Source organism: Saimiri boliviensis, chromosome 1 (assembly GCF_048565385.1).
Source record: "Saimiri boliviensis isolate mSaiBol1 chromosome 1, mSaiBol1.pri, whole genome shotgun sequence".
NCBI classification, from domain to species: Eukaryota; Metazoa; Chordata; class Mammalia; order Primates; family Cebidae; genus Saimiri; species Saimiri boliviensis.
Window position 1 is genome coordinate 150,927,616 of NC_133449.1, and position 20,084 is coordinate 150,947,699.

General features: G+C 57.1%; 1 protein-coding gene across 1 annotated transcript; it reads left to right on the forward strand.

The window, feature by feature from the left end:
• On the forward strand, positions 1 to 19,728 carry GET4 (guided entry of tail-anchored proteins factor 4). Its single transcript, XM_039470277.2, has 9 exons — positions 1 to 254; positions 8,812 to 8,890; positions 9,332 to 9,413; positions 10,121 to 10,270; positions 13,428 to 13,566; positions 14,620 to 14,760; positions 16,820 to 16,895; positions 17,005 to 17,077; positions 17,941 to 19,728. Exons 1-9 carry the CDS (start codon positions 91 to 93, stop codon positions 18,027 to 18,029), a joined length of 993 nt encoding a protein of 330 aa, XP_039326211.1. The 5' UTR covers positions 1 to 90; the 3' UTR covers positions 18,030 to 19,728.
• Positions 19,729 to 20,084: the final 356 nt, after the last annotated feature.

Below are 20,084 nucleotides of genomic sequence, written 5' to 3' on the forward strand. Positions count from 1 at the left end.
GGGCCACCGTAGAAGGGCGTCGGGCGGAAGCCGGGAGGCGCTGCCGACCGCGCCTGCGACAGCGTCAGCCCTTCGCGGAGCGCCGGCCCGATGGCGGCGGCGGCGGCGGCGGCGGCTATGGCCGAGCAGGAGAGCGCCCGGAATGGCGCCCGCAACCGGGGCGGAGTCCAGCGGGTGGAGGGCAAGCTGCGCGCGAGCGTCGAGAAGGGCGACTACTACGAGGCGCACCAGATGTACCGGACCCTGTTCTTCAGGTACTCGCGCCCGGTCCTCGCCGCGGCCCGGCGCCCGCCCCCGCCGCCTCCCATTGGCCGTGCCGCATCGCCCCGCGCCCCCATTGGCCAGCGCCGCTGCCCGTCGCGGGGGCCGAGCTGGAGCCCGGGGCCGCGGGTCGCCGGGCGGAGGGTTTGGCCTGCTCCTCGCGGGTCTGGCTCTTCCCGACCTGGCCCCCAGCCCCCAACCCCTCGGCCTCCGACTCCCGCCTCGGCTTCCCTCCCCAACCCCCGCGTCGCTCCCCGGCCTTCCCCTGCCCCTAGCCTCCACCTGTTCCCTCCTCCGGCCTCCCCCTACCCCCGGCCTCCGTCTCTCCTCGGCCGTCCCCCACCTCGGTCTCTACGTTTCCCCGGGGGCTTCCCCTTCCCCCTCAGTTTCTCTCTGTCTCCGGGCTCCTCCTTCCCCCTCAGTCTGTCTCTCCCTGGTCTCCTTCTGCCCCTCGTTTCTTTCTCCCCGGTCTCCCTCTGCCCCTCGTCCTCTCTCTCTGGCCTTTCCCTGCCCCCACCCCCTCAATCTCTCTCTCTCTGCAGCCTCCTCCTGCCCCTGCCTGGTTTCTCTCCCCAGCCTCCCGCTGCCCTCCTCCCTTTTGGCCTCCATCTCGTGGCCTCCACCCCCGGGGCGTCCCTCACCTCTCCCATGGCCTTTCCCACTCTGCTTCCTTCCCCCGGGCCTTCACCTGCTCCCCACGCCGCTGCCTCCCTTGTCCCAGACCTCCCCGCCCTCCAGCTACACCCCCTCCCTTCTCCACGCCTTCCGTGACCTCCGCCTGTTCCCTGCCCCTGGCCTTCCCAGGCTTTCACCTGTTCCCCCCACCTTCCTCTCTCAGGCTTCCCTGCCCGGCCTCCCCCTCCCCGCCCTCTGCCTCCACCTGTTCCCCACCCCCCCACCCTCTGCCTTCCTCCTCCCAGCCTTCAGGTCCTCCAGCTGGGCCCTACATCGGGCTCCACAGAGCTCCATAGGAAGTCACGGGCGTTCCTCTCACCGAGAGTCCAGGCCGAGGGTGAATCCGCTTCTCTGTTGTGGCCGCCTCCGGACCTGAGCTGGGCGACACCTGCGCAGCCGGGCCCAGCCCGGAGGGCGTGTGGGGGCCGAGCTGGCTGTGCTGGGTCACATGCGCGGCCCTCAGAACTGTGACTGGAAGTTCCTGGGCGTTGCATGGCTTGGTTGATTTTCTTCAGGACTGCTGTCATACAGTTACTGCTAAAAGCCTCAGTTGTTCTGTGTGTGACATTCTGTAAATTACACACATCCCATGATCTCTTATGGTTGAGATCAGGGAACAGCTTGGCCATTCACTAGAAATTGGGTCTGTTTTAAAGATGGTATTTTCAGAGGATTTAGTCTTTTCCATGGGTACGGTACCTTTTACTTCGCAACTGCCACAGAATAATGAATGTTTTGATACTGTATTGGTCTGGCCTTTACACAGTTTAGGCCTGGATTTGTTTGTTTTGGTTTTCAGGGTTTTTTTCCTTTTAATAGACTTAACTTTCTTTTTGAGACAGTCTTGCTCTGTCCCAGGCTGGAGTACAGTGGCGCAATCTCAGCTCATTGCAACCTCCACCTCCTGGGTTCAGTTGATCTCCTTCCTCAGCCTCTCGAGTAGCTGCAATTACAGGCTTACACCACCATGCCCGGCTAATTTTTGTATTTTTAGTAGAGATGGGGTTTCACTATGTTGTCCAGGCGGGTCTTGAACCCCTGACTTCATGATCCAACCACATTGGCCTCCCAAAGTGTTGGGCTTACAGGTGTGAGCCATTGCACCCGCCAGGCATGACTTTTTAGAGCAGTTTTTGGTTTGCAGCAAAATGGAGCTGAAAGGGCAGAGTGTCCTGAATCCCCCCCTTGGACAGCCACCCGCCCCACGGACACGTGTCCCGAGCAGAGCCCCTCAAGGACCCATCACCCACATCGGGGTTCACACTTGGTGTGTGTGAGGACGAGGAGCCCCATCAGAGCATCACACAGTGCAGCCCTACTCCCGGAAGAGCCTCTGCTGGGCTTAGCTTTAAATCCTTTCTTTGCATATTAAGCACATCGAATCGTTACCTGGAGAACTCTGGAGGTGCTACTTTGGATATAGTTTGCTAGTTTGTTTGAATTAAATCACCGTCTGTTGTGCCCGGCCTGTGCCTGGGTGGGCTGGTGGCCTGTGCATAGCGGTACCGGGACACTTAACCTAAGCGAAGGTGGGCTCACCAGCCCCAGCCACGGAGGAGATACCATTTTGTTGCTGAAAACACTTGTTTGTGCCAGGAAACGAGAAAAGAGTGTTTGTGTCAGTGGTTGTCAATTTTAGCTGACCTGAACAGGCTGGGATGAGGCCCTGGTGTCTGTTTTTAAGGAGTATCCGTGTTGTTTATACAGACCCTCTCGTACAGCTAGGGCTGAGACAGTGGGTGTGGGTCCCTGACTGCCGGTTCATGAGGAGACATCAGTCCCTGCTCTGAGCCTTACATGACCTGAAGGGCAGCCTTGTTTCCAGAATTTTCTATTAACCTCGACATTCTGTAAATACACGCCAGCCAGGCTACATCTCGTTTTATTATGTTGTAGATGCTTTTCTTTTTTGAAAGCTGAGCTGTTTAATTGGTTTAGAAAGAGGTTTGCTTTTCTTCTTAGATGGAAACTAATTTTATCTCTGGCAGAAACAAGTCTTTAATGCGAGACGTTTATAGCGATGCAGTTTTAATGCTGGTTGAATTTGTCACTGAACATTCAGCAACTCCCAAATGGCACGGGTTGTGATAGCATCTTAAACCTGATTGTTCTTCAGGGATTGAGGTGAAGGTGTCGGTAGGTACTAAACGGTGGAACGCGAGCTTCCCAGTGGGTAGAGGGCCTGTCACAGATCTGTGTGATGTTGTTCAAGATTCGCTCTGGTGCCTGCTGTTCCTATGGATTTGTATATAAATACTTGTCCAGTGATTAACCAACAAGAGTGGATCTCCCCCAAATTAACCAGTGTTCCTTGCTTTAAGCCACTTCACTTGTACAGTGATGAGGGATTGGATTGTCAGTTTAGGTCCTCAGTGAGGAGTCCCTGGTCAAGGGCGTATTTCACAGTGAAACCGGTGATGAGCGAGTTCTGCGCCCTTAAGCCTTCTGGACTGCAGGCCCTGCTGGCCGAGTGTGATGTCATGAGGGTAACCTGGCAGGGGCACAGTGTGGCTTAGCGCAGAAAGCCTGGGCATTGGGGCCACACGCCACCTCTTGTGGGGCCCAGGACACATTACTGAACTTCTCAAGCTTTGGCTTGGAGGCTTGCAAGCCAGGAATGAAGATAGTCAGCGGTGGCAGCTGTTACCTCACTGTCACCCACTGAGACACCGCCCTTGTGTTTCCAGCATAGAATTCCATGTGGATTCCCAGCACTGCTTCAGAGCACTCCATGGGTGTGTCACTTCCAGAGAAGTCACATTCCCCAAGTTAAACTTTTAGTTTTTTGAAACAGTCTTGCTCTGTCACCTAGGCTGGAGTGCAGTGGTACGATCTCCGCTCACTGCAGCCTCCGCCACCTCCTGGGTTCAAGCAATTCTCGTGCCTCAGCCTCATGAGTAGCTGAGACAACAGGCACCCGCCACCATGCCTGGCCAATTTTTGTGTTTATTGTAGACACCAGGTTTCACCGTGTTGGCCAGGCTGGTCTGAAACTCCTGACCTCAGGTGATCCACCCGCCTTGGCCTCCCAAAGTGCTAGGATTATAAGCATGAGCCACTGGCCTCCCTACGTGCTGGGATTACAGGTGGGAGGCGTAGCACCCAGCCATTTGTAAAAATGCTCTTCTGTCAACAAACATATAATTGGATATTTACATTGAAATATTTATAGTGAGGTCTGACATGAGTGAACTGTGAGCAGTCAAGACATTGAAGATACCCACGGCCCTGCAGGGCTCTTGCCTGCCCTGCGACCGGGCCTCCTCGCCCTCCCCCTGGCACCCACACATCTGCAGGCTGCACTTAGGTGAGGTGGCGTTTCCTGGAGTTTAACACACGTGGAATCACAGTATGCTTGAATTCACTCACCACGGTGGCCAGGACCCTCCTCCGGAAGTGTCTGTAGGTCCTTGTGTTGCTGAGCTGTTTCCCTGTGTGTCTCTAGCACTATTCGTTTATCCCTCAGCTGTCGGGTAAATTTATCAGAAGATACTCTGTGTTGATTTATTGTTAAATATTCTGACATTGTTACCTAGGTAAACTCGTGACTCGGTTTGGTGTTCAGCACCCGGTACTAAGCATCGGTACATGGCAGTTTTGTTAACATTTTTTTCTGAGCCTCCCATTGTGTGTTGCTGCCCTCTTTCTGTCCCTGCGTTCTCATCATTTAACTCCCACTTAGAAGTGAGGACACGTAGCATAGGGTTTCTGTTCTGCGTTAGTTTGCTGAGGATAATGGCCTTCGGCTCCCTCTGGGTTCCTGCAGAGGGCGTGCTCTTGTTCCTTTTTTCTGGCTCCATAGTATTCCACGGTGTAGATACACTACTTTTTCTGTATCCGCCTGCTGCTGACAGGCCCCCGCATTGATTCCATGTCTGTGCTGTTGTGAGTGGTGCTGCAGTGAGCATTTGAGTGCGTGCGTCTTTATGGTAGAACCATTTAGAGTCCTCTGAGTAGATAGATAGCCAGGAGTGGGACTGCTGAGTTGAGTGGTGGTTCCATTTCTGGTTCTTTGAAGAATTGCCACATTGCTTTCCACGATAGTTGTACTAATTTACACTCCCACCAACGGTGTATAAGTGTTCCCAAGAGGTACTGTTTTAGCTCACAGGATAGTTTAAGGTGAAGGAGAGGGAAGGAATTGGGCAACCCAGCAGGTTGGTGTCCCAGGGTATGTGTCCTGCAGAAGTTGGGCAGCAGTTCCTGATTGCTCGGCTACGCTAGAGAGTGGCCGACCTTGTCCCGTGGATGGCGCTGGTCATGGTCATCACCTGGTATCCCCAGACTTCTCTCTGCTGGGGCGAGGCGTCAGCTCCCAGGCCGATTGGATTAGTGCGCTTCAGAACCACTGTCCAGGCCTGGAGGGGCCTCAGTCTTGGCTACAGTGTTTATAGATTTGCTTTTAGAAACTTGATGTGTCTGAGACCACAGCCCGGGAGGCAGTGACCTGCAGCAGCCGCCCACCTGTTGTCTGCCCTCATCGTGGTGGGTCTGGGTCTTCCCGCCACGTGGTTCCTCCTGCAATGTGTTTGAGTGATTTTTAAATTTCGGCCCCTGACCTTCTGTCTCTTCAGTCAGCTAAAGAGATTTTAAAAGGAAATGGTATAGTGTGTGCTGTGCACACCTTAGCCCAGGGCCAAAGAGGAGCATCTTGTGAAGGAGCTATGCTTGCGAACTCAGGTCCCCTCTCAGAGGGACTCTTGCCAGAGCAGAGCAGGCCTCAGTCCTCCCTGAAGGAGGCCCCAGCCAGGCCAGCCCCCTCGCCAGCGCATGGGAGCGCTTCAGTTCACAGTGGTCGGCCCAGGGTTCCTTGTGAAATCTGTACTGGCTCCCTGTCCCAAGGCACCTGTGTGTCTTCAGTACTTAATCTTCGTCCTCCGTGCGCCCCTGACCGCTGAACACACGAGCCAGCTTCCGTCCGGTGAGAGCGAAGGGCGGGATTGATCCCACGAGCTCGGTCTTTCTTCATTTGATGCCAACAGTTTCTGTCACTAGTTCTGATGCTTACGTTCCTGTGTTCTACTTCTTAATGTTTTTGTAAGAGAAAAGCAAAGTCAGATTATTTGCCCAGACACCTTGCCCTGTGGATACAGATGCTTTGGCTGGCAGAGAGTGCCAACGCTCACCGGCTCTCAAAGGCTCTGTCAGCAGGTGGAAGCCATTTCCCTCTATGGAGGATGCATCTGGGTGTCCACACCGCATGGCCAACAGTGCACAGCGTGCAGAGCCGAGCGGGGAGGACAGCGGGAGAAGGCCTGGCTATGCCTAGCTGCCCTCCAGTCTTCCCAGCCTTAGGCCTGAGAGGGCACCCATCCCGGCTTAGTCACCCAGAAACCAGAGTCCTTCGCACCTTCTGGAATTCTCAAGTGTCGGAGGAAGCTGTCCGTGTTCAGAGCTGCCTTAGACGGTTTGCCTGTCATCGGCATTCCTGGACCTGGAAATGGGCAGCTCCAGCCAGGCCCGTGGCCACTGTGTGCCCAGGAGTCCCCCTTCTGTCCGTCCTTCCTCGCCTGACTCATGGCTACCCTGGGAAGAAGGGAGCCCGCCACAAGGCGCCGTCCAGGCCGGGCCGGAGGCCGTGACCATCAACGTGCCCCCAGAGCCAGGGTCCTTGTGCAGGAATGTGGGTCACTGCCTTCCAGGGATTTGTTCTTCATCTGGTTTCTAACAGGCCACCTCTTGCTCTACCTCAGATAGAAGCATCTAGAACGCTGTTGTATGGGCATAAGCAGAAGCTGGTGTGGTGCTTGCTCAGGGTCGCTGCGTGCAGCTCTGCCTGTGGCCCTGCCAGCGGCAGCATGAGGCCAGGTATGTGCGGAGCTTGTTTTTCCAGAGCGCCCTATGCGGGCGGCTCCCAGCCTCCTCTGCGAGTCGGTCACGGCCCTGCAGGACTGGAACTGGGCTGGCAAGTCACAGAGTTAGCGGCCATGTCACGACTCTGAACTGCTATGGTCTCAGGGTGGGTCTCCATCTAGAACCTTCACGGTGCAGTGGCCTGTGGGCTGACGGGGGTGGGAGGCTTTCTCTCTGGGGTTCAGGCCTTTCCCTCCTGCTGCCCTGCCTCTGTGCAGCCCGATGGGGTCTCTTGCCGGGGAGGCCTGGGTGTGGCAGCGCTGGCTGTGTTTGGGATCCTTGGCTGAGGTGCCTTCTGAAGAGGAACCCTTTCCTGTGGTTAACTCAGCAGACAGCCCACCCTGGCGACACGAAGGTCGTATTCCAGCCCTCAGCAGCGCAGCTGTGTTTCTTTATCACCTGCGCTGCAAGTTTTTCTTTTTTTTGAGGTGGTGTCTCGCTCTGTCATCCAGGCTGGAGTGCAGTGTTGCAAACACAGCTCACAGCAGCCTCAACCATCTGGCCTCAAGCAGTCCTCCCATCTTAGCCTCCCCAGTAGCTGGGACAACAGGTGCATGCCACCATGCCCAGCTAATTTTTGTGGGTTTTTTTTGTAGAGACATGGTCTTACTATGTTGCCCAGGCCAGTCTCAAACTCATGGGCTCAAGCGATCCTCCCGCCTCAGCCTCCCTAAGTGCTGAGATTACAGGTGTGAGCCACCATGCCTGGTCTGCACTACTGTTTACTTAATATTTTTCTTTAACTCGATTTTTTTGTTGTTGTTTTGAGACAGAGTCTCGCTCTTGTCGCCCACGCTGGAGTCTAGTGGTGTGATCTCGGCACACTGCAACTTCCACCTCCTGTGTTCTAGCAGTTCTTCTGCCTCAGCCTCCTGAGTAGCTGGGGTTACAGGCATGTGCCGCCACGCCAAGCTAATCTTCTGTATTTTAGTACAGTTGGGATTTCACCATGTTGCCCAGGCCAGTCTCAAACTGCTGAGCTCAGGCAATCCGCCTGCCTCGGCCCCCCAAAGTGCTGGGATTACAGGCGTGAGCCACTGCGCCTGGCCTTTAACTCGGTTTATTGTTAAATGTGGCTTTGTTCAAGGACATTTGGCTTGCAGGCACAGAGCTGATTAACTGGTTATGTGTTTTTTGACAATAAGGTGGTGATGATTAAGAGAAATATATAGCCAGTTAAATAAGGCTTCCTGGGCGACACCACGGGGCTTGTGAGGTACGGTGTGTCCCAGCAGAGGCCACCTCCTGCCCTCCACGCCTGCTGTTCTTGCAGGCAGGGGCTCTGCTGCTCAGAGCAGCACGGCCATCTCAGCTTCTCTCCTCATTGTCTGTGGCACGCTGGTCCCCCCCAACGCCTCTCGCTGCCCTGTGCCTGTCTCTGTGCAGCCCGAGAAGCCTGGCTTTCTTCGCCAACTGTGCTCTGGGAGTGAGGACATGATGCGGGGCGAGCATGTTGCAGCAGTGCACCCAGACCCTTCCCTCCTGTGGGAGGAGGGGTGCGGCATGCAGGGGGGAGAGGGCAGGGACACTGGCCCTGTCACAGCCTGTACTATCCCCATTGGGACCCTAGCCTGGAGCCCCCCATCCTGGGGCCCCCACCTGTGGCCCCGGGCCCATCCCCTGCTCCTTCCCTGCACACCTGCCCTGCCCAGCAGCCTTTCTGGTCCCCGCTGCTGATACCAGTGAGCTGCTTCAGGGTGAGGCTGCTTTCTGGCTCCTGGCCTATTCCTGTTTGGACACAGATAGGTTCTTAGCGTCCAGAGGCTCCCCATGCAGCCATGGTCAGCAGGGCGCCCAGGACAGACCACCCCCCCCACCCGCCGCCAACTCCATGCAGCGCCTGGGCCTTGGGAGCAACTGCCTTCTTCTTGGTGAAAGGTGTCTATGTGTATGGGGAGCACCCAGTTTTATGATACCGCCCGTTCCTGGGCACCTTGTGTTTAGCTTCTTACCTGAAGATGAGCACGGGTTCGCGGTGGCGAGGGCGTGTGGGCGTGGCTCATGATCTCCTCTCTGTGGCAGGTATATGTCCCAGAGCAAGCATGCGGAGGCACGGGAGCTCATGTACTCAGGAGCCCTGCTGTTCTTCAGCCACGGCCAGGTAAAGACCAGGAGCAGGACCGCGGCCACGGTCTTGCTTCCTCCTGCGTCCCTTCCTGCTCCTGGCAGGCGTGTTGAGGTGGGAATGACGTGGGAAAAGCCTGATGGGCTGCCCTGGGCCCTGGCCACTGGGGCTGCAGGTGGCAGAGGGGCCCAGAGTCCCCAGCCTCGGCTGCTCCACTCGCAGGCTGGGACTCTGTGCTGCGTTTGTGCATGTTGGGGCTGAGTGGGCATTGTTTTGGTATAAACGGCCCTGTCCGTTTTCATTTGATCCTCGGCCAGGAGTTCTCCGTTTTTCAGCGGCATTGCCAAGGGATGTGGTGCTCAGAATAGACTCCTCAGCCCTGGCTGCACTCTGGCTTCTGCCGGAAACCCAGCCTTGTCTTTTCTGTCCTGAACAGATCCCAGCTTTGTTCTTGATTTTGGTGTGTTTGTTTTGTAGCAAAACAGCGCTGCAGACTTGTCCATGCTGGTCCTGGAGTCCCTGGAGAAGGCAGAAGTGGAGGTGGCCGACGAGCTGCTGGGTGAGCATCTGGCCTTCACCCTCGGGCCCTGTGACAGCGGCCCCAACACGCCCCTCCCTGGGCCTCTGCGCTGCGTTTTTCTGTGAGCTCTGGGGTTAACTGCTGCAGAGGCGATTTCTGCCTGGTTCCAGTGAGCCAGGCCCCCTGGCTGACCCTGGCCCGAGCATACTGCAGGCTGAGCAGCACTTGCTGTGACTTGTAGGCAGGGCATGACTTGTGTCTTGTCCTCTCCACTGTGCCAACGGACAGCGGCCTCCCCGCCAGCCGGCAAGGTGAGGCACCATTTTGTCCAGGGATTTGGCTTGTTGGCCTGTCCCGTCGGGTGAGTGTACAGTCGGCCATGCCCTTCTGTGAGCTGCCTGGGTCTGAGTCCCACTCCTGGTCCCTGCTGCTCTGGGAGAGGCCTGTGGGCCAGAGCCAGGTACCCAGAGCAGCCACAGCTGTTCCTGGGCTCCAGCTCCCCATGGAGCCTTCCCCAGCACTGCCTATGCCAAGATGTCCATCCTTCCTCAACCGTGCTCTGGGGCACATGGCACTGGCACTGCAGTGGGCAGGTCGGTGGGGTGGCCCACAGGTCACTCAGGGATGCCACCAGCTTCCTCTTCCTGTTAAGTAGTTGCATACTGAAATCCACTTCTGTAAGGCATGTGGTCCAGAGAGCCGGAGTTGCCATGCATTCTTCTGATGAGGGTCTATGCTGTTTGCAGAAAATCTGGCTAAAGTATTCAGCCTGATGGACCCCAACTCTCCTGAGCGCGTGGCCTTTGTGTCCAGAGCCCTGAAGTGGTCCAGCGGGGGCTCTGGGAAGCTGGGCCACCCCCGGCTGCACCAGCTGCTGGCCCTCACCCTGTGGAAAGGTAGGCCTGGGGACAGGGCAGGCAGGGGTGCCACTGTGCTCTCATGGTGTTGATTTGCGCTGTGCGTTCCAGTCCATCGAGGTTGCCCACCAGGGTGGTCGGGGTTTCACCCTGTGGTCACGTGGGCCTCTCCAGGCCTTCCCATGGGACGCTCTGACCCTCAGGGAGGCAACCACACCCTCACAGGTCCTATGCGTGCTGCTGCACAGATCTCATCTTCTGATGAAGCCTCAGGGGATTCATCTCCTGTGGGGTCTGGCTGTCTGCACACTGTTCTTAGTGCTGGTGTTCTTAGTTCCACGTCTGCGACTCTGAGGCAAGAGTGGTTATGGGTGAATACTCATTGAGTGAGTTGAATGAGGTGCTTGTAGGGGTTTAGAAGCGTCCTCCCCAGAGCATTCCCTAGGAAACAGGGTTACAAGTGGCCTCAGCACCGTGAGACAGTTTTCGTCCACTGTCGGCAGGCCCGCTGAGGTCTGCGTGTGCCTGGGCTTAGCAGGTGGGGAGGTGGCACCCAGGGCAGCCCCCGCGATGGAAGCTCTAGGAACTTGAAGGTCTGGGCTAAGGGCCTTTGCTCTAGAGGTCAGGGCCGCTGAGCTTTGAACAGCTCCTCCTGGACATGGCTGTGTTCTATCTGGCATGGTGGCAGCGGCATAAGGGCTCGTGGGCTCTGCCCACGTCAGCAGCCCTGCAGTGCACGCCCGTCCCACCTCATCCCTGGTCACGCAGGTTCCACCTGGGTGAACAGGAAGCTCATCACCCTCGGGCACCTGGCAGGCATTTTCGACCTTCTCCCCCACGCTACAGAAAGGGGAAGCGAGCAGATCCAGGTAGAGTTAGGAGACCACAACGTTCAGGGAGGCTCGTCTCAGAGGGGCCTGGCGAAACCACATCTGGCTGTGTGCCAAGCAGAGGGACAGCCACGGGGATATGAGCTGGTGCCTGCCTCGCCTTGGTCTCCCCGTGGTCACCTCCTTCCCAGAAGGGGCTGCCGCAGGTCGGTGCCTCATGGCCCCTGGAGTGCACCTGCTGCTACCTCCCCTGGCCTCTGCTGACAGCCAGCCTCCCGTGTGCCACCTGTGCCCCGGCCAGCACTCCTCCGCACGGAACATGGCTGCAGGCGACCCTACTCAGTCCTGTGTGGTGAGCCACTGCTCTGTGTGGGCCCTGATGCCAGGTTGGGGAGGGAAGAGCCACCCCCACACCTGCCCAGGAGTGTCGCCTGCCTTTGGGAGGAATTAGGTACACTTGTGTCAACACTGTGTGGCTGCCCTCACCACTCCTTTGCATGGGCCCTGTGGGCAGATTCAGGCAGTAAGCGGGTGGATGGGGTGGGTGGCACCCATGCTTAGTGCCCAGGAGACCTGCGTGGCAGCTCCTAAGACAGGCACAAGCAACAATAAGGAGGGACTTATGTGTCTGCCGGGATCCCTGCCCACCCTGGAGTAGGTGGGGGCTGTCCAGGGCGCGTGTGGGAGGGCTGTGCACGGCGCCTCTGCTGAGACCCCCTGAAGAGGAGCCCTGGCTGCCTCCCACTGGGGTGGATGCAGGCCCAGGTCCCCGACACCATGACGGTGCTGTGGGGCATTGCCAAACCTCACCCTGGGAGCCCAGGCCTTGTCCACGCGGAGGTGGCCGCTCACGGCCTCTGCGGTCCTGAGCACAGACTCCATGCAGGACCTGTGGACTCGACAGCACAACCTTCCTAAGTACTTCCCTCTCGGGGAAGAAATAATGCCCACAGTTAAAGGCTTGGGGATCCAGGGAGACAACAGGAGAGAGAGCAAAGTGATGGTGATGCTGGCAGCCACACAGGCAGCAGGAGGGTCCTGGAGGCTGCTGTTGGAAAAGGGTGCCCTAGGTGGAAGGGGTGGGGCGTGCTGCAGAGATGTGCACCACAGGAAGGGCGGGGCTCCCAAGGCAGGCGAGGGACCTGGGAGTGAGTGTGAGCAGGTGTTAGTGTCGGGCCTGGGAGTGGAGTGAGTGTGAGCAGGTGTTAGGGTGGGGCTTGTGAGTGGAGTGTGAGCAGGTGTTAGGATGGGGCCTGGGAGTGGAGTGAGTGTGAGCAGGTGTTAGGGTGGGCCTGGGAGTTGAATTAGTGTGAGCAGGTGTTAGGGTGGGCCTGGGAGTGGAGTATGAGTAGGTGTTAGGGTGGGCCTGGGAGTGGAATTAGTGTGAGCAGGTGTTAGGTTGTACCTAGGAAGTGGAATGAGTGTGAGTAGGTGTTAGGGTAGGCTGGGAGTGGAATTAGTGTGAGCAGGTGTTAGGGTGAGGCCGGGGAGTAGAGTGTGAGCAGGTATTAGGGTCGGGCCTGGGGGTGGAGTGAGTGTGAGCAGGTGTTAGGGTCAGTCCTGGGAGTGGAGTGTGAGCAGGTGTTAGGGTGGGCCTGGGAGTGGAGTGAGTGTGAGCAGGTGTTAGGGTGGGACCAGGGAGTGGAGTGAGTGTGAGCAGGTGTTAGGGTGGGCCTGGGAGTGGAATGAGCATGAGCAGGTGTTAGGGTGGAGCCAGGGAGTGAGTGTGAGCAGGTGTTAGGGTGGGCCTGGGAGTGGAATGAGTGTGAGCAGGTGTTAGGGTGGGGCCGGGGAGTGAGTGTGAGCAGGTGTTAGGGTGGGCCTGGGAGTGGAATGAGTGTGAGCGGGTGTTAGGGTGGAGCCGGGGAGTGAGTGTGAGCAGGTGTTAGGGTGGGCCTGGGAGTGGAGTGTGTATGGGGTGGTGTGGGTTCATCGTTGGGTCAGTGTGGTGCGAGGATCAGGCTGCTTTTTGCTGTTTGTGTAGATCCTAGGTGCACTGGCCTGGGCTCTGATTACGTTGCTCCCTGTAAGTCTCCTCTGGTGGGTGAGAAGGTTCACACGGCGACAGTCTGTCATTGCTCATCACTATGCACACGTTCATGTAGTTGGATTTGGCAGCTCCGGGAGCTTGGAGGAAGAAGGTGCTGCGTGGCTGCGTGGCTCTCACTCTTGGCTCTGTTTGTCATTTGGTGGTGTGTGGGGTGTGGGCTGGCTGAGTCCCTGTGGTGCGCCTCTGCCTACGAGCTCTCCCTGGGCTTTTCTCATGGGCGGGTGGGGTAGAATTAACATGGATGCATCTTTTTCCCTCTCCAGTGCTGTATTATATTCCCGAAGCATATTTGAGTTTTTCTGTCTTTTCTTTGCAGAACAAAACTATTGTGAGTCGCGGTATCATTTTCTGCACTCAGCGGACGGGGAGGGCTGTGCCAACATGCTGGTGGAGTACTCCACATCCAGGGGCTTCCGCAGCGAGGTGGACATGTTTGTGGCCCAGGCTGTGCTACAGTAGGTGTCGGGTGGCTCTGCGGGTCCTGGCTTCCCTTCTGCCTTGTCCCCAGCCCGAGTTGTGGTGCAGGGTAAACTGAGTTCACTCCGGGCAGAACCCACAGTGCACGTGTCAGCCAGAGTGACTCATGAATTTTAATAAATTTTATGACGTTTAGGAAGTATTTTGGAATCTCCCCCTTTTCCGTGACGTGCCTCTCGCCTGCTGCCGGGAGGCCCTGTAGCCTCTGCTCTACTCCGGCCGGCCTCAGCCTGTGACCTGCGAGAATGCACACCCAGTTCATAGAATTGTCAGTGAGCATCTCCCCTGCAGCCCTCCCGCCAGCACACTGGGGCGGCCTGCAGGCTGAGCTCGGGCACTCGCTTCCTTTCTCATGAAAGTCTTAGGTGTGCCTGTTTCCATTTGTTTCCACAAAACAAATGTGGGTTTCAGGGCGGGCGTTGGGGTAGGACTGGCTTTGTGGATTTGATGTGGGATTTGGGGACAGACACCCTCTGACCTCAGTGCTGTCCACTGCTGAGCTCTCCCAGGAGGACGTCCATGACTTAAATGAAAAGCTGGGTCAAACCCAGAGCTCACTGGCTCTGCACTGCATAGATGTCTTCTCTGGGCTGATGGTGGCCCTGCCCCGGGGCCACTGAGCCCTCCCTGTAGGCCCTCCTTGAACGGGAGCCAGGGTCTGCGCGGCACCCGCCAACGGCTGGGCTGTGGCCAAGTGTTCTGGTGTGGGCCATCATCTGATGGGTGTGGGCAGCGGGAGAGAGAAGAGCTCGCTCAGTGCATTGTTCAGATGGGGCTCAAGCTGGGTTCTGGCTCCGGAGCCTCGTGACCTTCCCAAGCTTCATTCTCTTCACCTGTAAATCGCAGGCCTCCCCAGGATCCCCTGCGCATGAGAGTGACATGCATGAAGCACTGGGTCTCTCCATGCTGGGGCTGCGAGACCCGTGGGTGTGCGAGCTTGGGAAGGACCAGGGCGTGTCAGAGGCTGGTGCCTGCGCGGGCGGAAACTCTGTCCTCCAGCCTTTCCTCCACCAGCATGTTTTCATTTCCAGGTTTCTCTGTTTAAAAAACAAAAGTAGTGCATCGGTGGTCTTCACTACGTACACCCAGAAGCACCCGTCCATCGAGGATGGGCCTCCGTTCATGGAGCCGCTGCTCAACTTCATCTGGTTCCTGCTGCTAGCTGTGGATGGGTGCGTCTCAGTATTCTGGGGGTGTGTGTTGTGTGTAGATGTGGTGGCGTGGGTAGCTGGAGGTGTGTGTGTGCATAGGTGTTGAGTGTCGATGTGATGTGGATGTGTGGTGTGAGTGCAGATGGGGACGTGTTGGGGCAGGTGGGTATAGCCGTGGCATGGGTAGTTGTGTGGGGGGTGTGTGTGTTGTAGACTTGGCAGTGTAGGTAGTGTATGGGTGTGTGGTGTGTTGGTTGTAGACATGGCGTAGGTAGCTGTGTGGGTGCGTGTAGGTGTGTTGGTTGTAGACACGGTGTAGGTATCTCGGTGTGTGTAGGTTTGCTGGTTTTAGACGTGGTGTAGGTAGTTGTGGGTGTGTGTAGGTGTGCTGGTTGTAGAGGTGGCGTAGGTAGCTGTGGGTGTGTGTAGGTATGCTGGCTGTAGTTGTGGCGTAGGTAGCTGTGTGAGTGTAGGCTTGCTGGTTGTAGATGTGGCGTAGGTAGCTGTGGGTGTGTATAGGTGTGCTGGTTGTCGACGTGGCGTAGGTGGCTGTGTGGGTGTGTGTAGGTGTGCTGGTTGTCGACGTGGCATAGGTGGCTGTGTGGGTGTGTGTAGGTGTGCTGGTTGTAGACGTGGCGTAGGTAGCTGTGTGGGTGTGTGTAGGTGTGTTGGTTGTAGACGTGGCGTTGGTAGCAGTATGTGTGTAGGTGTGTTGGTTGTCGACTTGGTGTAGGTAGCTGTCATGTGTGTAGGTGTGCTTTGTAGATATGGCGTAGGTAGCTGTGTGGGTGTGTGTAGGTGTGTTGTAGACATGGCGTAGGTAGCTGTGTGGGTGTGTAGGTGTGCTGGTTGTAGATGGCGTAGGTAGCTGTGGGTGTGTGTAGGTGTGTTGTAGACGCAGCATAGGTAGCTGTGGGTGTGTGTAGGTGTGTTGGTTGTGGACATGGCGTAGGTAGCTGTGGGTGTGTGCAGGTGTGTTGGTTGTAGACATGGTGGAGGTAGCTGTGGGTGTGTGTAGGTGTGTTGATTGTAGACATGGTGTAGGTGACTGAGTGTAGGTGTGCTGGTTGTAGACGTGGCATAGGTAGCTGTGTGGGTGTGTATAGGTGTGCTGGTTGTAGATGTGGTGTAGGTAGCTGTGGGTGTGTGTAGGTGTGCTCGTAGACTTGGTGTAGGTAGCTGCGGGGGTGTGTAGGTGTGTTAATTGTAGACATGGTATAGGTGACGGTGTGTGTAGGTGTGCTGGTTGTAGACGTGGCATAGGTAGCTGTGGATGTGTGTTGGTGTGTTGGTTGTAGACATGGTGTAGGTGACTGTGGGTGTAGGTGTGCTGTTTGTAGACGTGTAGGTAGCTATGTGGGTGTGTGTAGGTGTCCTGGTTGTAGACGTGGCGTAGGTAGCTGTGTGGGTGTGTGTAGGTGTGCTGGTTGTAGACATGGCGTAGGTAGCTGTCTGTGTGTAGGTGTGTTGTAGACGTGGCGTAGGTAGCTGTGGGTGTGTGTAGGTGTGCTGGTTGTAGACATGGCGTAGGTAGCTGGGTGTGTGTAGGTGTGTTGGTTGTAGACATGGCGTAGGTAGCTGTGTGGGTGTGTGTAGGTGTGTTGGTTGTAGATGTGGCATAGGTAGCTGTGTGGGTGTGTGTAGGTGTGCTGGTTGTAGACTTGGTGTAGGTAGCTGTGGGTGTGTGTAGGTGTATTGGTTGTAGATGCGGCATAGGTAGCTGTGGGTTTGTGTAGGTGTGCTGGTTGTAGACTTGGTGTAGGTAGCTGTGGGTGTGTGCAGATGAGTGTTTTGGGTATAGACTTGGTGGCATGGGTTGCTGTGTGGGTGTTGGTTGTAGGCGTGGCATGGGTAGCTGTGTGGGTGTGTGCAGGTGAGTGTTGGGTGTAGGTGTAGTAGCATGTGCAGGGGTGTGTGTGCAGGAGCGTGTTGCCATCTTCAGTGGGTGTAGATGCAGTGGTGTTGCAGGTGTGTGTGCAGGTGAGTGTTGGGTGTAGATGTGGCAGTGTGTGCAGGTGGGTGCAGGTGCGTGTGGCCCTTTCCTGCTCCCCCAGCATCTCCCTGTGTCCTTGTGTCCCAGCGGAAAGCTGACGGTGTTCACCGTGCTATGTGAGCAGTACCAGCCATCCCTCCGGCGGGACCCGATGTACAACGAGGTGAGGGCTGGGGCTGGAATGGGGAGGGGCCCTCAAGGCTGCACCGCCCTGGCTGGTTCCCCACAGCCTGGGTCCACCCTCTCCTGAGCCTGCTGCCCATGCCTTGCAGTACCTCGACCGCATAGGACAGCTGTTCTTCGGTGTCCCGCCCAAGCAGACATCTTCCTACGGAGGCCTGCTCGGTAAGCCGAGGTGCCCTCGCCATGCCCACTGCAACCCTGGCTCTGCGTGGGGTCCTCTGCAGTCCTTCATGTAGCAGTGGTTCTTTGCTCTTTTCAATGTTTCTCAGTTTCCTTTTGTGAGTAGGAAATTATATTTCAGAGCTGAGAATTCTAGCTTGGTGCCTCCCAGCCCCATCTCTGCTCCAGAGCTCCCCATCCCTGAGGTTTCTCACACTTCCTGGTAGGGTCGCTTTGCAGGTCCGCCTGTGTGCTCAGAGAAACGTCTGACTTGTCTGGTTTCCAGCAGTTTGGTTTCAGGAGACTTTTGAACTCTGGCTTTGTATGTTCAGAGTGGTTGTCCACTGGATAAAAATCAGGTGACAGTGACTGCAGTTGGCCCCTGTGAGCAGCCGTTGAAGGTTTGGGTCATCTAGTTTATTAGTAGGTCGCTGTAAGGGTGTGGCGCTTGTGCCCTACGGCAGCACTTTTCTGTCGAAAAGTACACGAGGTCATGTTGGCGGCTCTGTAGGGCCCTCCGTGGCTCCCGTTAGAGGATGTGGAGGGCATCTCTGTAGGCCCGCATGGCCACTCCACAGCCCCATTGGTGGACGTGGAAGGTGGTTCTGTGGACTTTTTCCCCCTTCCCGTGGCTGCTCCGTGGATGTGGAGGGTGGTTCTGTGGATACCGCCATGGCTGCTCCGTGTTTGAGTATTTCTTTGTGGTCATCGGTTCCCTGTCCTCGGGTTCATGGGCCACATACAGTAGCGTTGCGAGGCTTTTACGTGTCAGTTGGGATGCCTGGTGAGGCGTCTGTGGCTAGGAGGGGTTTGGGGGCTGGCAGGAGGCTGCCTAGGCCTGACCGCCATGGTGTCCTTCCTTCCAGGGAACCTTCTGAGCAGCCTTATGGGCTCCTCGGAGCAGGAGGAGGGGGAGGAGAGCCCCAGCGACGGCAGCCCCATCGAGCTGGACTGAATTGGCCGGGCCACGTGGAGACACCATGGTCAACGGCGGCTCGAGGGACATTTTGGAGGCGAGTCCCGGGTGGCTCCTGGCCCCGGGGGCTCCTAGCCTTGAGGCTGGCAGTGGCCGCGTGCCGGCGCGTGTCTGTCTGTGGCGCGTCTGTTTGTGCGGCGGCTCCGGGTGGCGCGGCTGCCGGTTGCTCTGCTGCTGGGACCCAAGAGTGGGGCCTTGCCCCTGCTGGCCGCCGCATCCCCTGAGATTGACCCACAATAAAGCACAGGCCTTATGCGGCGTCCCCTCTCCCACTCCTTTGTTCTGGGTCCTTTCGGGAGGGCTGAGGGGCAGCACAGGAGGCCTGTCCTCAGGGACCTGGCACATCACGCTCCTTGCTTGGCGTCCAGAGCAGCTGTGGCCGCCAAAGCAGGTGCTGGCCCTCACACGTGAGAACCCGGCTGGGCCCTGTGTGGTCTGCAGATGCGTGTGGCTGTTTCTGAACACAGGTCACTCTGCAGTCACGGCGAACTGGTCCACATCACAGACGGAGCGCATGTGCCCTGCGCCACATCCTCACACTCGGTGGAGGGACACGTGCGGTGGGACGGCCCATGTGGCATCCCGGAGCTGCGCCCTGCTGGTCTCTGTGAGAGCCATGCTGCTGTGCTGGAAATGCCGCTTTAAAAAGGGATACCGTGGGACTCTGCCCATCTCTTTCATAATGCAATATTTATTTGTATTGGGTGATTGATTCCTTTGACCTAACGTTTTAGGTTTTAACCAAATAACCAGTCCAGGAGTGAGCAGCTCTGGTCTCTATCATGGATGCTTTTCCAGATGTTGCCAGAACAATGACAAAAGGGGAGACGCTCTATTTTTTCAAGATTCAATGACAGTTGTTGTAGATTGATACGCGGTTGTGCATGGGAAGGGGAAACGCACAGCTTTATTTACTGTAAAGTGGAATTTAAGGAAGGCTTGTGTGAACCGTTGCGCATAAATAAACCCTTTCTACCGGGCTGTGCGATGCCATTCCTTTCTCGGGCACCCAGGGCACCCACCGTGGGTGTGGGGGCCTCTGCGCTCAGGGCTGTGCCTGGGAGCCCCCAGAGAAGGCATGCCCTATGGCCAGACTGCCCGTGTGTGAACAAGAGCAGAGGTCCATCAGGAAGCCTCATGTTCACTCAGCTGTGATTTTAGAAGTAAGTATAGTTGTGTAATTTCATTGAAGTTCATGAAAATCAAATCTACCAAGTCTGGGTGTCAGAGTCTGCAAGAGCAGACCTGTGGGCTGCTGGGGAGGCGGCAGCATGGAGCCCCTACCCTGCCCTGGGTACTGGCGGGACACCCATCCCTCCTGTGTAGCACTGGCTTTGAGCAGCGAGTTTGATTCAGAGTGACTGAGGATTGTGTGTGTGATGTCACTCAGGCTTGCTGTGAGATGATGGCAGGAACAGCTGCCGGAACCTGCAGGTGGCCCCCTGGCCTGCGCTTAGCCGGCGCCGCAGCACCCACCCTACCTGCCCCAGGACGTCGCAGTGGAGTCACCGTGCATCCGTGCACCTGCTATGAATGCTGTCAGCCAGGGGATGCCCTTCCTACAGCTATGTCCAGACAGGGAGGTGGGCGTGGACAGCGAGCAGCCCCTGCCTGGACCCACCTCCTGTGACTGTGTGTGTCCCACCTGGTTTGAAAAATGCCTTCCCCCTGTTAGAAAGTTGTTCTGTGGTTTTTAAAATGTAACGGTCCTCGGCGCACATGTGGACATCACGCGTGCGTCCACACTTCAGGGAGGGCCGTGGTCACTGCTGGTTTCCCCCAGAGGGTGCGTGCTGTGCAGCCCTGACCCAGGCCCCTCAGCTCCGGGTTTGGACTGTGGTGCCTGGCGAGGCTGCGAGGGACTTGCCTGGGGTCTCAGCTCCAGGTGGGGGTACCTCACCCACATCTCAGCAGCAGCACAACTGCCTTTGGGACCCCTAGGCTGGAGTTGGGAGACCTCTACCCTGTCCCCAGACCCCAGGTCCTCATGTTCTGTGTGAGGGCTGAGAGGCCCAGCATGGGGGCCTGGCAGAC